Below are 12,099 nucleotides of genomic sequence, written 5' to 3' on the forward strand. Positions count from 1 at the left end.
AAAAATGTAGAAGTGCACGATATCACCTACAAGCAGGGCTCATTTACTAACGGAAGCGTGCATATTACAGAGCGATTGTCACCAAAATGAGGGTTTTGATTTTCCAAAAACTGCCGACTCACTCTTCGGTCATGTCAGCGTTGACGCCGACGAAGGCGCATGCGACGAGCACGAACGCCAGGAGGGCCACAGTCTTGCATTGCACGGCCATCGTCTCGCTGCTTGGCGTCGGTGAACGAGACTGCACGAGATGAGCAGCAGAGGGGGTGACCAACGGGAAAGTCTTCTCCACTCGACAAAATCTCCCGCGTGCTCTCTTCAATCGAGACGCGCCTTTATAGCGGCACCTTCCTCTCCCCCACGCCCTTCGATGAAAACCGCTTTCCTCCTTTCCCCGGAACCGGTCTCTCAGCCAATGGGAGAAGCCAGTTGGCCGTGACGTCATCGTCTGAGGGACGCCGCCTCCTCTATGGGGAACTCTTACGGTCTGCTTTTCGTTCGGGATGCTTTATGTGGGTCGCTGTCCGGTTGATGTTTGTGTTCACAAGCTTCGCCTCCCGGATTCGGGAACTGACTAAGGGGTTGAGGGAGCCATTTCACTTTAAGAGCACCGGCGCTTTAGATTGGACTAATGAAATTGATTTTTCGAGGGGATTCGATGTGGCGCGTCACGCACATTGTGTATCCTTCAGACCTACTCCTAGGGCTAAGCTGTTTATCGAGTAGAACATAAAGAAAGTAGCGTCACTTTTTATTCCAGAGTAGAATCGACAATTTCGAACATTTGTTAGAATAAACGAATCATCGCGTCTAAAAGCACGAGATTTCTTGTTGCAATAGAAACATGCCCTTGTACTCTTTACAATTATATTACATTATAATTTGGTTTGTTCGATTTTATAGGCGAAAAATTATGCTACAGAAATTCCACTCTCTGATTCACCTTCTTATACTCATAAGGTGTCACTACACAAATATCGTGCGTGACTCACGGACATAATTCAGGATTTTAATTTCTTTTTTTATGGGGAAAAAGTGAGCAGACGTTGTCATCTCACAACTTGCGCCAACTTCGTTAAGACGATAAGAGTAATCATTTCCCGGCTGACACAAACCTGAAAGACATTGTGCCGATATTTATTTGTTTTAATTTCTTTTTAGTGTGATCCGGGCTGTTTTTTCGACATATGGCTTTGTTTCGACAGGAAAGACGGTTAACCATTCACAGACGCCGATCTGCGCGCTTGTCATGACGTCTCAAGAATAAATTTTAATAAGACGATGCTGTAAGATTTTATAGCCGTGGCGGTTTGTTACATTGTAACACAAAAGTCTAGCTAACACGCAGCATTTGTTCTTTTCAAAGGCTCGATTACGTAGACGTGTATAGCAGGAATTAACTTCTCGAACAACTTTACCCCGTGATCTAGCATTTCGTTTTTACAAGATGCAGAATGTATTTCTTACAGTCCTTTTTAAATGTAATTTGTGGTCATTATAGGACAACTATTTTGATTGAAGTCCGCAAATTTCTATTTAGATTGCGAACATAAATTATTTTTGGTTTTAATACAAACTCTCTATTGTATTGTATATTTTACATCCCTCGAAATGCGTAGGATCACATAAACATTAACCAAGCACTAATTGTTTCACCGTAATAAACCCTGAACTCGTTGCAAATATAAAAAAAAAATGAAGTATCCAATTTACCCTGGGAATATATAACTATAGGCGGAAAACCTACACAAAAACTTTTAACCAATGAATCGTAAAGAATTGAACAAAAATGACGTTTATATATTCTTGCCATAAGCCAATCTAAGTCGGCATTTGTCTTTCCTTTATTTTTTCTTTGTGGGAACCTCTGAATTTAGGAGCTTTGAAGGAATCCGAAACTAGGATTTCCACCTAAATTCAGATAAATATTTACAAGCGGACAGAAGTTCAGGAATGTTGACCCGAATTTATATGGTATGAATGAGCGTCCGCTGCGCCAATAACCAATTGAACCAACAGATGTCGCATTTACAACGACATGGTGGGATCAAATACAGTTTATGAATGGGAACTCGGATTAGCACTACTTTGAAATTTGAGGGGGAAAATTCGCTTCATTCTACACGACAGTCTAGAGTTTTTAATTGGTCGAAAAATGCAGTCTTGAGAAGGGTTTCACATGGGTGGTGGACGGATGGGGCAGTTGAAAGAAGAAAAAAAATGAAAGACGTTTACAACACCCTGTAACGCCGAATTAGAGCGCCGCTCTTGAGGAGGAGGAAGAGGCAAGGCTACTGAGGGGAGGGTATGCCCTCCTCACTCCTCCTCACCTCCTCATCCTCCCTACTCCTCCTCCTTGCCTCCTCCCTCCTCTTTCTCCTCCTCCTTCATCTCCTCCCCTCATCCTTCAAGCTCCTCCCCTCCTCTTCTCCTCCTCCTTCCTCCTCCTCCCCGCGCGGTGCATCATGGGAAATGTCCCATAATGCACCGTGCAGGACCCTCGTGACGTCACATGTGACGTCACAGGTGACGTCAGGAGGGTTCCGCGCGGTGCATTATGGGACATTTCCCATAATGGACCGCGGTGTTACGCCGACGGCGACGCCGGTCAAGCCGGAAACGGGCGCCTAAGAGCTGCACTCTACAAGGTTATGAGGTTTTCCACAATTACCTTCGACGTTCAGATATACACTTTTTATTTTAATTGTATTTACTTTTTTTAATATTCATATTAGATAAGTAATTTCAAACGTTTACCTTGAGTTGTTTAGGAAGGCTCTGTTTTCAAAAGAGCGTTGACATGAAGGTGCGCGAACAAAAAAATTACAAAAGTAAGTACCGTATCAAACCTCGACCTAAATATTCCTTGAAACGCTCAGAACCGTTTTTGCTGAGCATTAGAAATACGTTTGACTGTGAACAATGCCGTTCTTTACTGTTTTCTAGGTTAGAAACCTCAATTGACGGTTGTGTAATGAACTGTTGTTGTAGAAGAATGCTAACCAGAGTATGTATTAAGTGTTCGATGATGCACGAGTCGCGTACACACGTCACGTGTCACGATATATAACAATATATTTAAAAATTAAATTTATAATTGATGGTCTAAATAAATAAATCGTTGCTCATGCTGGGTTAGAGGGAAATACAGATGCTATGACGATTTTTTGTATCGTAGATCAACACTTAAGAGGAAAACTGGCCACACATAAGTTTGATTTCACGGAAAAAAAAAAGGTTCGAGCAAGTATGTATTTTGAGTAAATTTGAGCCTCTGAGTTTTCAAATATTCTTTAATTTCAAAAATAATTAGCCTGAATTTACTTGTTCACTCTTTAAATAGAAACCGAGCGTGTTAAAAAAAAAAAAAAAAGAGCAAGAATACGACAGAGAAAAAACTTTGGAATGCGGTGTTCACCTTAATTCCACGTTTCGTTCTGGAAATCTGCTAGCCCCGAAAATTTGCCGAAGTACTTTCGCGAGCAGAAATAACCAGATCTTGACGGATCCTAACCAACATCTACATCCACCTGTTTATATGAGGACTCTCGAATATTTACTTTTGGGTAGAGCTCGCTGAAGAGGAAAGCTGACTTTCATTGTCAGTGTAGACAGCTTACTCAACCTTCCTCGTCTTCCAACATTCCTTTTTTTAGTACAGTGTTTAGACTGAAACTATCGCTCTACTATATCACAATACAGGATGTCCCAAAAAGATATTACACGTTTTTTTTTTCACCCCAAAATTAACTATGTTTTGCCGAACACTCATTTTAAACCGAAAAGTAGCACTAGAGGTACGATCCAGATGCCAAAGTTTCAGCACGAACCGATATGTTATTTAAAAGTTAGAAGTGATTTTATAAAAACTTCAATAAAAAAATTGGGCCCAGTTTTTTTTTTCGTTTACGGTTTCTGGCGCCATACAGCTCCGTCAGCCACCATTTTCCCATTGACATTTAAAAAAAAATCACTAATAACATTTAAATAAAAGATCGGTACGCGCTGAAACCTTGGAATCTGGTTCGTACCTCTAGCGCTACCTTCGGGCAGATAAAAAACCTCCAACAATGCGGAGTTTATTTTTGCATTAAAAATACTGTAATTTTGTTTCGGGAACACTCCGTATAGGACAAGGTATGTAAACCTTTTCTCAGCGAGGGAAGCAAGATGCCATCTTTAGAAAGAAACACCTTCGCGCTTTTTATGAGCATCGTTACGTCAAATGTGTTTGTCTTCTTTTTTTTCTTTTTTTTTTGCTGTAAATAAAAATAAGCGCAACAATCGAGCCACGAAGAGATAACGGCAGGTTTGTATAGCGACCCTGATCTCGTTTGTATCAGCCCCAAAGTAAAGAGAGGAGAAGGTGCGGGGTGCTCCGAGCCTTTTATCCGGAGAAATTAACTGTGCTATCCCAATACCGCCTGGAAGGCAAGGCCCGGCGCCTTTTTTCTCCCAAACGTCACTGCTAGTGGAATGACGTTTCGCAGCACGTCACAAGGAGCGCGAGGCCAAGAGAGACGCGTCGGCCGTCTCGCGGCGACTCGTGTTGAGCTTCAGCCTGATGGACGCTTTCAGCGTGTCTGAGTACCACGCATGATGACGTCATGCGGAGGACTTGTCTTCTAGGCGGTAATGGCTATATTCTCGCGAATGTAAGAAGGAAAAGGCCATCCTCGTGAATTTTGTTTTGTTTTGTTTTATGACTCGTTACCGGAACGGGACGTTGAAATGACCGAACGATGTTTGTCACTCGCGAGTGTTGATAAAACGGGGCTATTGTGTTACTGCCGCTTTGTGTAAACTCGAGGCCGACAAGCCCACGCGTGAATTGCTGTGCCGCAGTTCATGTAAAACGGGGTTAAAAGCGGGACGTTGTCTGTCTATAAATCGGTTCGAAACATTGCGTAATGTACTACTGTCAGTGACGGCTCAAAAAGGGGAGGGCGTGGCAAGTCCTGCGCATCTTTTTGTCACCCGGTAGCCAATGGGGTTGCAGCGTTAGCCGATAAGAACGCCGAAGATGAACGAATCACCCGGCGAGAAGCGCCAACCTCGTACGGCGTGCACTGCGTTTCTTAATTCTTAGTGACTACAACAGTATGGGTGAGGAATGTTTCACCCAACGTTTCAAAGTGCAGTAAAAATATTGAAACCACGAAAATGACCGTAGATATTTCTTCCCTTGGCATATAGCGTTTATTTTTTTTATGCGACACCCGCAACGCATAAACGGGCATCACAGGAGCGCGAAGGATGTTCACAGTCTCACGGAATATGAAAAACACTAGTTGTAGGAGTGCATGGCCGAGACAATGGCGGCGGGCGGAGGCGCTGAGTACGCCTCAGGCGATTCCATTTTTCTTCGAGGGGAGGACACTCACATGGGGCTCAACCGGGCCTGAACACGCTTTCGGTTACGGTTAAGCGGAAAGGCGGGCTTCGTCGCCGTCATGCCCGGAGATATGGTCACGAAGGCTCGTAACAAGCTAGTTATCGCTGTTTTTTATCGGTTGTTCCTGATGTAAAATGTTAGGACCGGCACTGCCGAGTAAACAGATATTAAAGCTATACCTGAGTCCTATATTTATAATAAATTTGTTGAAGAGCACATTCGTTGGAAAAAAGGGTGGCACGGATCTTGCACATTAAAGACAAGATCTCACGTGCAGCGAAGCGCAGACGTAGCGCTGCTCACGTATCGTAAGCTACTTATCGTCTGCTATGAGCAATAGTTTTGACGGTGAAATACAAAGCTGGTGAACGCTCCCATGAGCACGCGCTTAGCGCGAGGTCAGCGCCCTGCTTGTAACGCTTCGCTCCATGTGCGAACAAGCCTTTAAGCGTGTTTCACATGCAGCGATTTCGGTCCTAGAGCGGCGTGATTTCTGCCGTCACGGCGCTCGTGCTGCTCAACCGCTGGTGCTGGCCAGAGCGCCGCAACGGCAGAAATCGCGCCGCTCTAGGGCCAAAACCGCTGCATGTGAAACACGCTTTAGAGAGTCAGAATAATCGCTTTGGCTCAGACCGGTCTTTTTTAGACTGTAATCGCGGCGTTAGAAAGGCACTACGCTGACGAACTCTTCACTGGCGCGAAACTGAAAGTGATAAGTGCGCGTTGGGTTTTAGCTGAGCCTCGAGTGAGCCCTCCCCTCGCCGTAGAATGAAATCGCCCGGAACGCGCACAGCGCCCACGCCAGCCATCGTCTCGGCGACGCACTTCCCGTGAGTTGTTCACGTTGCAGGAAACTGTACGTACGAAAAGGAGTAAAATGTTTGTCAGACCTCTGCTCCACAGTAGAGGAATCTTCAAACACAGGAAAAACAAATGGGAAACAAACAAAAATATACACTATGCGAGGGATTACAAACTAATGTATAAAATAAATCAAGCGAAGTTTCATCTAACATAACAAAATACAATTTGATAACACACTAACCATAAATGTAGACAATTGATTCGAGTCATAAATAGTTCTTGGAAAAAAAAAAGTATCTTAAATGTCTCTGTTTTAGACACAAATTATTGTACCTTTATATTATGGTCAACACGGTTACTGATTGATAGTGGGGTGGCGTTATGTAAATATATCACCCTTTTTATGCGAACTGCCGGATGATAAATTCTGCGAAAAAACTTGAAACGATGTCTTCTCCTGCGGGTTTGGAGCAACCCCCATGTTAAAATATTTTCCGACTGTCGGCGGCAAAGTTTCCGGTAACAAAACGAGAGACTAAGGTTTGCAGTCTTTCTAGTTGCACTCCGTTACGTGGACTGTAGGCGGGGGTCCCAAAAGACATGCGTATTTTAGAATTGATCTTACATCTCGGTAATAGAGCGAATATCGGACGTCTATTCTGTGTTTCTGGCATTGCGACGGAGGAACCCTAACGTTGTACCAGTCTGATTCACCACGTAATCAACGTGGTGATGCCATTTGAAGTCAGTCGAGTAATTGACCCCCAAATATTTACAGCCAGACACTCTTGATAAAAAAAAAGTAATATTCATGGTATAAGAAGCAACACACGGGTTATTTTTCTTCCTGGATTTCATATCAACTGTTCTTGCTAGATTAAGCAGCAGGCGCCACCTGAGGCACCAAAGACTCATTCGCCTAAGACCTTGCTGTATGACATGACCGTTTACAGCAGAAAAATGGCCCCGCATGAAACGCGGTCATCTGCGAGCAGTCTCATCTGTGACACTACCCCTTCCATTACATTATTAATGAACAACCAACACAGAAGCGGCCCTAGGACCGATCTCGGCCGAACACCAGAAGTCGCTTCCGTAGTAGATGACTGGGAACCACTTAAGACGACGAACTGGCGTCGTTGTCTAAGATACTCGGTAATGCAGGAAACTACTCGTGGATTAATATTATAGCTGCTCAGTTTTTCAATTAGTAAGGAGTGCGGTACCTTGTCAAACGCTTTCTTAAAGTCTAAAAATGAACAATGTTATGAGAGATGCCTGTCTAGAGCATAGGCCAGGTAATGAGTGATTTAGGTTAACTGTGTTAGACGGGATTGCCCTTTCGGAAAACTGTGCTGACAGGGGTAAAGTAAACAATGATGTTTCATGCGCGCTAAAATATCCGTATACAAAATGTGCTCTAAGTTCTTACACGCAACACACGTTAGAGATATTGGATGGTAATTTGCAACATCCTAACGCGAACTGGATTCATGAATTGGAACGACTGCAGCATTTTTCCAGTCATCTGGAAGGCAACCTTTATTCAGGGGATTTTTCGAAAAGTATTTTTTTGAAAAGTTGATAGCTATCGCCCGCAGAGCTTCATAACGTGGTTTGGTAAGCCACTAAGACCGCCTGCTTTAGAAGCGTTTAATCCCCTCTCACGTTCACTGCTGAGAATGTAATTCATAACACATCCATATTCGGACTGTCGGTCCACTCCCGTCATCACGTAGTATTATGGTATGAAAAAGAAAACAAAAGCACAGAACAAATATTTCTGCCTTAGCCATATAGTTGAGAACAACGCCATCACTGGAGGTGAGGGGCGGAATGGCTGACATCTTATTTTATTTTTTTGCATGCTTCCAGAATTCCTTCGAATCTTTTTTTGGCTGCGACTTCACAACGTAAATAAAACTATCTTTGGCTGTGCGTGCGGCCTTTTTTTACTTCAGATGCTGTTTTTTAATATTCACAACTTAGACCTGTTGGTGTTAGGCAGTAAATACGGTAAAGACTTTGGTGTTTCTCCATGTGACTGCGCAGTGCTCTTGAGAACTACGGCTTACTTGGACCCCACTTGTTGTGAGTATCGTTGCTGAAACGAAACTCAAGGTAAGCTCACAACTTTCATAGAAAAAGCCATAGCCCAGACGCAGCTTAGTACTTTGCTTCTGCTTCAAATACAGTGTAATACACATCCAATCCTTCATTCGTTTTATTCACGTGAGCACCATGATAACTAATACCGGGCACAGTTAAGGCAGAACGGACGAAATGAGGTTGAGTTGTCAGTAATAAGTTTAAAACACATATTTCTTACACTGAGCTAAGTCGGAGTCAATTTTTTTTTAACTTGGTGAAATTGCTGTAGCAGGGACTGTTTGCAGGAGCAAGTCTAAGGTGAAGAACTTTGCCCCTCAACTCCTTAGCAGTACAATGATAGGGATCGTGGTCATTACTGTAGTTATACAACCTGCTTGAAACAGCAATTAGGCGACAAAGATGTTGGTGAAACTATGAGCACAACTTGGATCTGCGTAGTGACATATGTTGAGCGGAGTTCAGCGAGATAAAAACACAGCTTCCACCGATTTTTGTTTATTTTTAAACTTTCCATTTTCGATCCAATACAGACACTGCCAACTTGAGAAACGCGTGGTGTTGCTTCTTATATTCGCGCTTTGTGATTTGTCCTGGAGCGTTCTCCCTGGCTAAGGCCGCAAGCTCATTGACCGTGAGCGTTAATGAGATGATTGAACTAGCCACGCCCTCCATTTCTTAAGCTGTCATTTAATGTACACTCAGAAAAAAAGGTCTCATGGTCCACCTTCAAGCACAAGTCAGTAAAAGCCAGTCATGCGTAATAATAGGAGTGTCCAAGCGAATGTAACGATGTTCTCGGTACGGCTAGATTTGAAATAAAGAAGAAGAATGCGATGTGCGCAAGGACACTGAGCAAGTTTTTAGTCCAATCAAATTCCGAGCTTTGTGATTTGCTGGGATCTTGATATGGTTCACCGCGATTCGTTGTCACGTGTACTAAAAGAAACTGAACTTGCATACCTTTTTCTTGGAGTGTCGAATACTCGCGTTGACGGCTTTGCCAAGTAAATACGGATATGCAGGTGTATCCCGAGCGCTTCTGGGGCGTAAAAAAAGTAGTATAAATAAAGCAATAGCGGAGTTCCCTGAGACTTGTGATAAAAGGTGTGTTTAGATAGTGCATTTATGATACTCAAAATATATGAGTGTTGGTTTCGAGAAAAATATGTAATCTTAAAGAACTTTCTTTCTATTTCTTCTTTCTTTTCTACACACAGGGAGGAAAACGGCCAAAACCGTCTGGTTGACGCTGCTACTCAAAAGGTGGCGAAACATAAAGACCAAACATGACACCTTTTATGAGATGGATGACCGAAAAGAGACCCAGCAGATCCGTCCGTGTGCGGTACCATCATGGTGTAGCAGCGTGAAAAATGACGGTTTGCGCAGTTTTCTTCCCGGTTCATGGAAAAATAATAAAAAAACAAGAACAATAATGAAAAGCTAAAGCTGTTATTTGGGCTTAATTTGTGTCCTGAAACCTACACCCATAAAATTTTAATATGATAAATGCACCGCTTAAAGACGTCTCTGTGAAAAAAAAAAGTTTCAATGCACACCCTTCATTTGTTTATCTGCACAACCTTTGCTTTTACGCCCAAAGAATGCTCGAGAACATCTTGTACAACCAAATGAATAGGCAAATTAGCGTCAAATTGTAAAAAAAAGAGAAAAAAAACCGAGTTCTTTGCTCGTTAAAGCGGGTTTACGGAAGAGGAGCTCTGACCCTGTTACATTAAACGGTTGTGAGCGGCACGGGTCATGTTGACATCGGTCGGCGGTTCTAATTACACGATTGATAGCCGTGTTCCTTCAATTACAACCCTCTTCTAGACAAAGGAAAGAAAACACAATGAAAAAACAAAGGTAACCATTGCTTCTTCGCTGTACTAGTTTTGTTTTATGTCAATCGTTGATACATTTTTTTTTTTTTTTTTAGGAAAGACCATTTTTTGTATATAGTTAAGGTCCGGGAAGCACAAAGAAGAGGCTTGAAAATGCGCTGGGGGGAGGGGGAGGGGGGTTAAAAACTTGGAGACGGCTCAAATTTTTGAGGTTGCCGGTTTCTCTGGGTTTCTTTAAAACTATAAAAAACCAAAATAAAAAGGAAAAAAAAAAACTGCGTCGTGGTATTGAGGTTTGACGTTGCACAAATTGACGTCATGCGTAATATCACATCTAGGCAGCAATTAATTGTCTAAGTTTTTTTTTTTTTGATTTTTTCGTTTTTTGTTATTCGTCATATTTGTTCTCCTTAGTCGCGTGTTTATTCTGCTGTGGGCTTTTGGGCAAAAATAGGGGCATGGCCCTTTTTGGAGTGCGCGTTTAAAAACGACTTTACAAAAGTTTCACTTTCTGTAGATTATACGTAGTCACGCTCATTATTCTATGAAACAACCCAACATCGCAGTCGGGTCATTTCTCATTTCAGTTCAAACTTGGAATTGCTCTCTCGTGTGTTTTTTTACCCATCTGTATTTAGAAGAGTAGATTCGTCACAACCACGGTATAAGAAGCGGTCGGAACAACACCGCCCGCCAGGAAGCGAGTGTGCCCAAGGTTCGCTTCTATTTCTGGTAAACGCCGTGAGATGGTGCTGCGTGACAAGATCTTGGGAAACCGCGCTTATTCGCGCACAAGTTTCAGTGCCTAGAGGTGAGCGACCGCGCCGGCGCGCTGAGCCCAAACCCGACAGTGCCCGAAAAGATTCGCAATGCAGGAGTGAAATTTCATGAAAGTTTCTAATCTTGTCCTTGGACCTCTATTTTTTCTTCCACCATGGCCACGACGTCGAAAATGAAGATGTGTTTTTGTGTACCACAACCCATTTAGAGTGTATTACTGAAGTAATATTCTCCATGTACTCCCTCCCGCCACGCACACACACAATATAGGGCTAACTAATGGCTTCGATGTGCGATGCCCTTGGAACAACCGGATGCACTTGCTTGAAAACACGACTTGCGCGGAGAAAATTCTCATGACGTCACGTTATGCAACTGACTTCCCGCAATTCAATTGTAGGGGAAAACATTTGTTTTCACATTTTCATTAATCTATTTATCTCCCTGTATTCCAGCGAATGGCTCACCGACAGTCTTGCGAAGATGTAGTTTTGTGAAAGATTTTTCAACACTGTGCTTAAGGCTAAAAATTCATTAAAAAATGCCCCAAAAAGTGTAACTCAAAAGTGTGACATGATAAACATATCGAGCTTACTCTACGCAAACGTCAGCGGGAAGCGTTTCTGCTCTAAATTCATTGGCTGGGGGAGGTTTGAATTGGCATATTAATTACAAGAATTTCCGGTTCCGCCTAAATATAGTGAGTAGACGCTTTCAACTAAGACCAGCTAAGTCCACTTGTTTCAGCGGAATTTAGGTTGACTCTCGAGCTCAATAGTAATCGTTGTAGTAAATTATCTATACCAGTTACGGCGCATTCACACTGGAAGCGGATCCGCGTTCGCTAAGTGGTTGCGAACGCGGTTGTATAAAAACCTAGTACAGTTGCACGCGCATTCGATGACATCAAATGCGCGTGCAATTGTACTCGATCTTTATACAACCGCGTTCGTAACCGCTTTGCGAATGCGGATCCGCTTCCAGTGTGAATGCGCCATTAAGGAGAAAAGGAGGAGGGGAATTAGCCGTGGCTGTCTAGGCCTAGACGTGCGTCCCGTGCTAAGATTTATTTGGCAATAACACCCCGCGCACCGCCATAGAAGCGACAGATTCTGCCTCACCGCACCTTTATTGGCAGGCATGGCGAACTTTCTGGGATGTACC

At 43.1% G+C, this 12,099-nt stretch overlaps 1 protein-coding gene across 6 annotated transcripts in view; it reads right to left on the reverse strand.

Moving 5' to 3' along the window:
• Positions 1-12,099, reverse strand: part of LOC8042751 — a 127,490-nt gene that overhangs the window by 86,423 nt on the left and 28,968 nt on the right. For all 6 annotated transcript variants that reach the window (XM_029979514.2, XM_002415748.3, XM_029979516.2 and 3 more), the window contains exon 2: positions 123-241. In XM_029979514.2, the coding sequence (XP_029835374.2) occupies positions 123-211 (89 nt within the window). In that variant the 5' untranslated portion in view covers positions 212-241. The remainder of the gene's footprint in view (positions 1-122; positions 242-12,099) is intronic.

The sequence above is a fragment of the Ixodes scapularis genome, unplaced genomic scaffold (assembly GCF_016920785.2).
Source record: "Ixodes scapularis isolate PalLabHiFi unplaced genomic scaffold, ASM1692078v2 PGA_scaffold7__128_contigs__length_106722199, whole genome shotgun sequence".
NCBI classification, from domain to species: Eukaryota; Metazoa; Arthropoda; class Arachnida; order Ixodida; family Ixodidae; genus Ixodes; species Ixodes scapularis.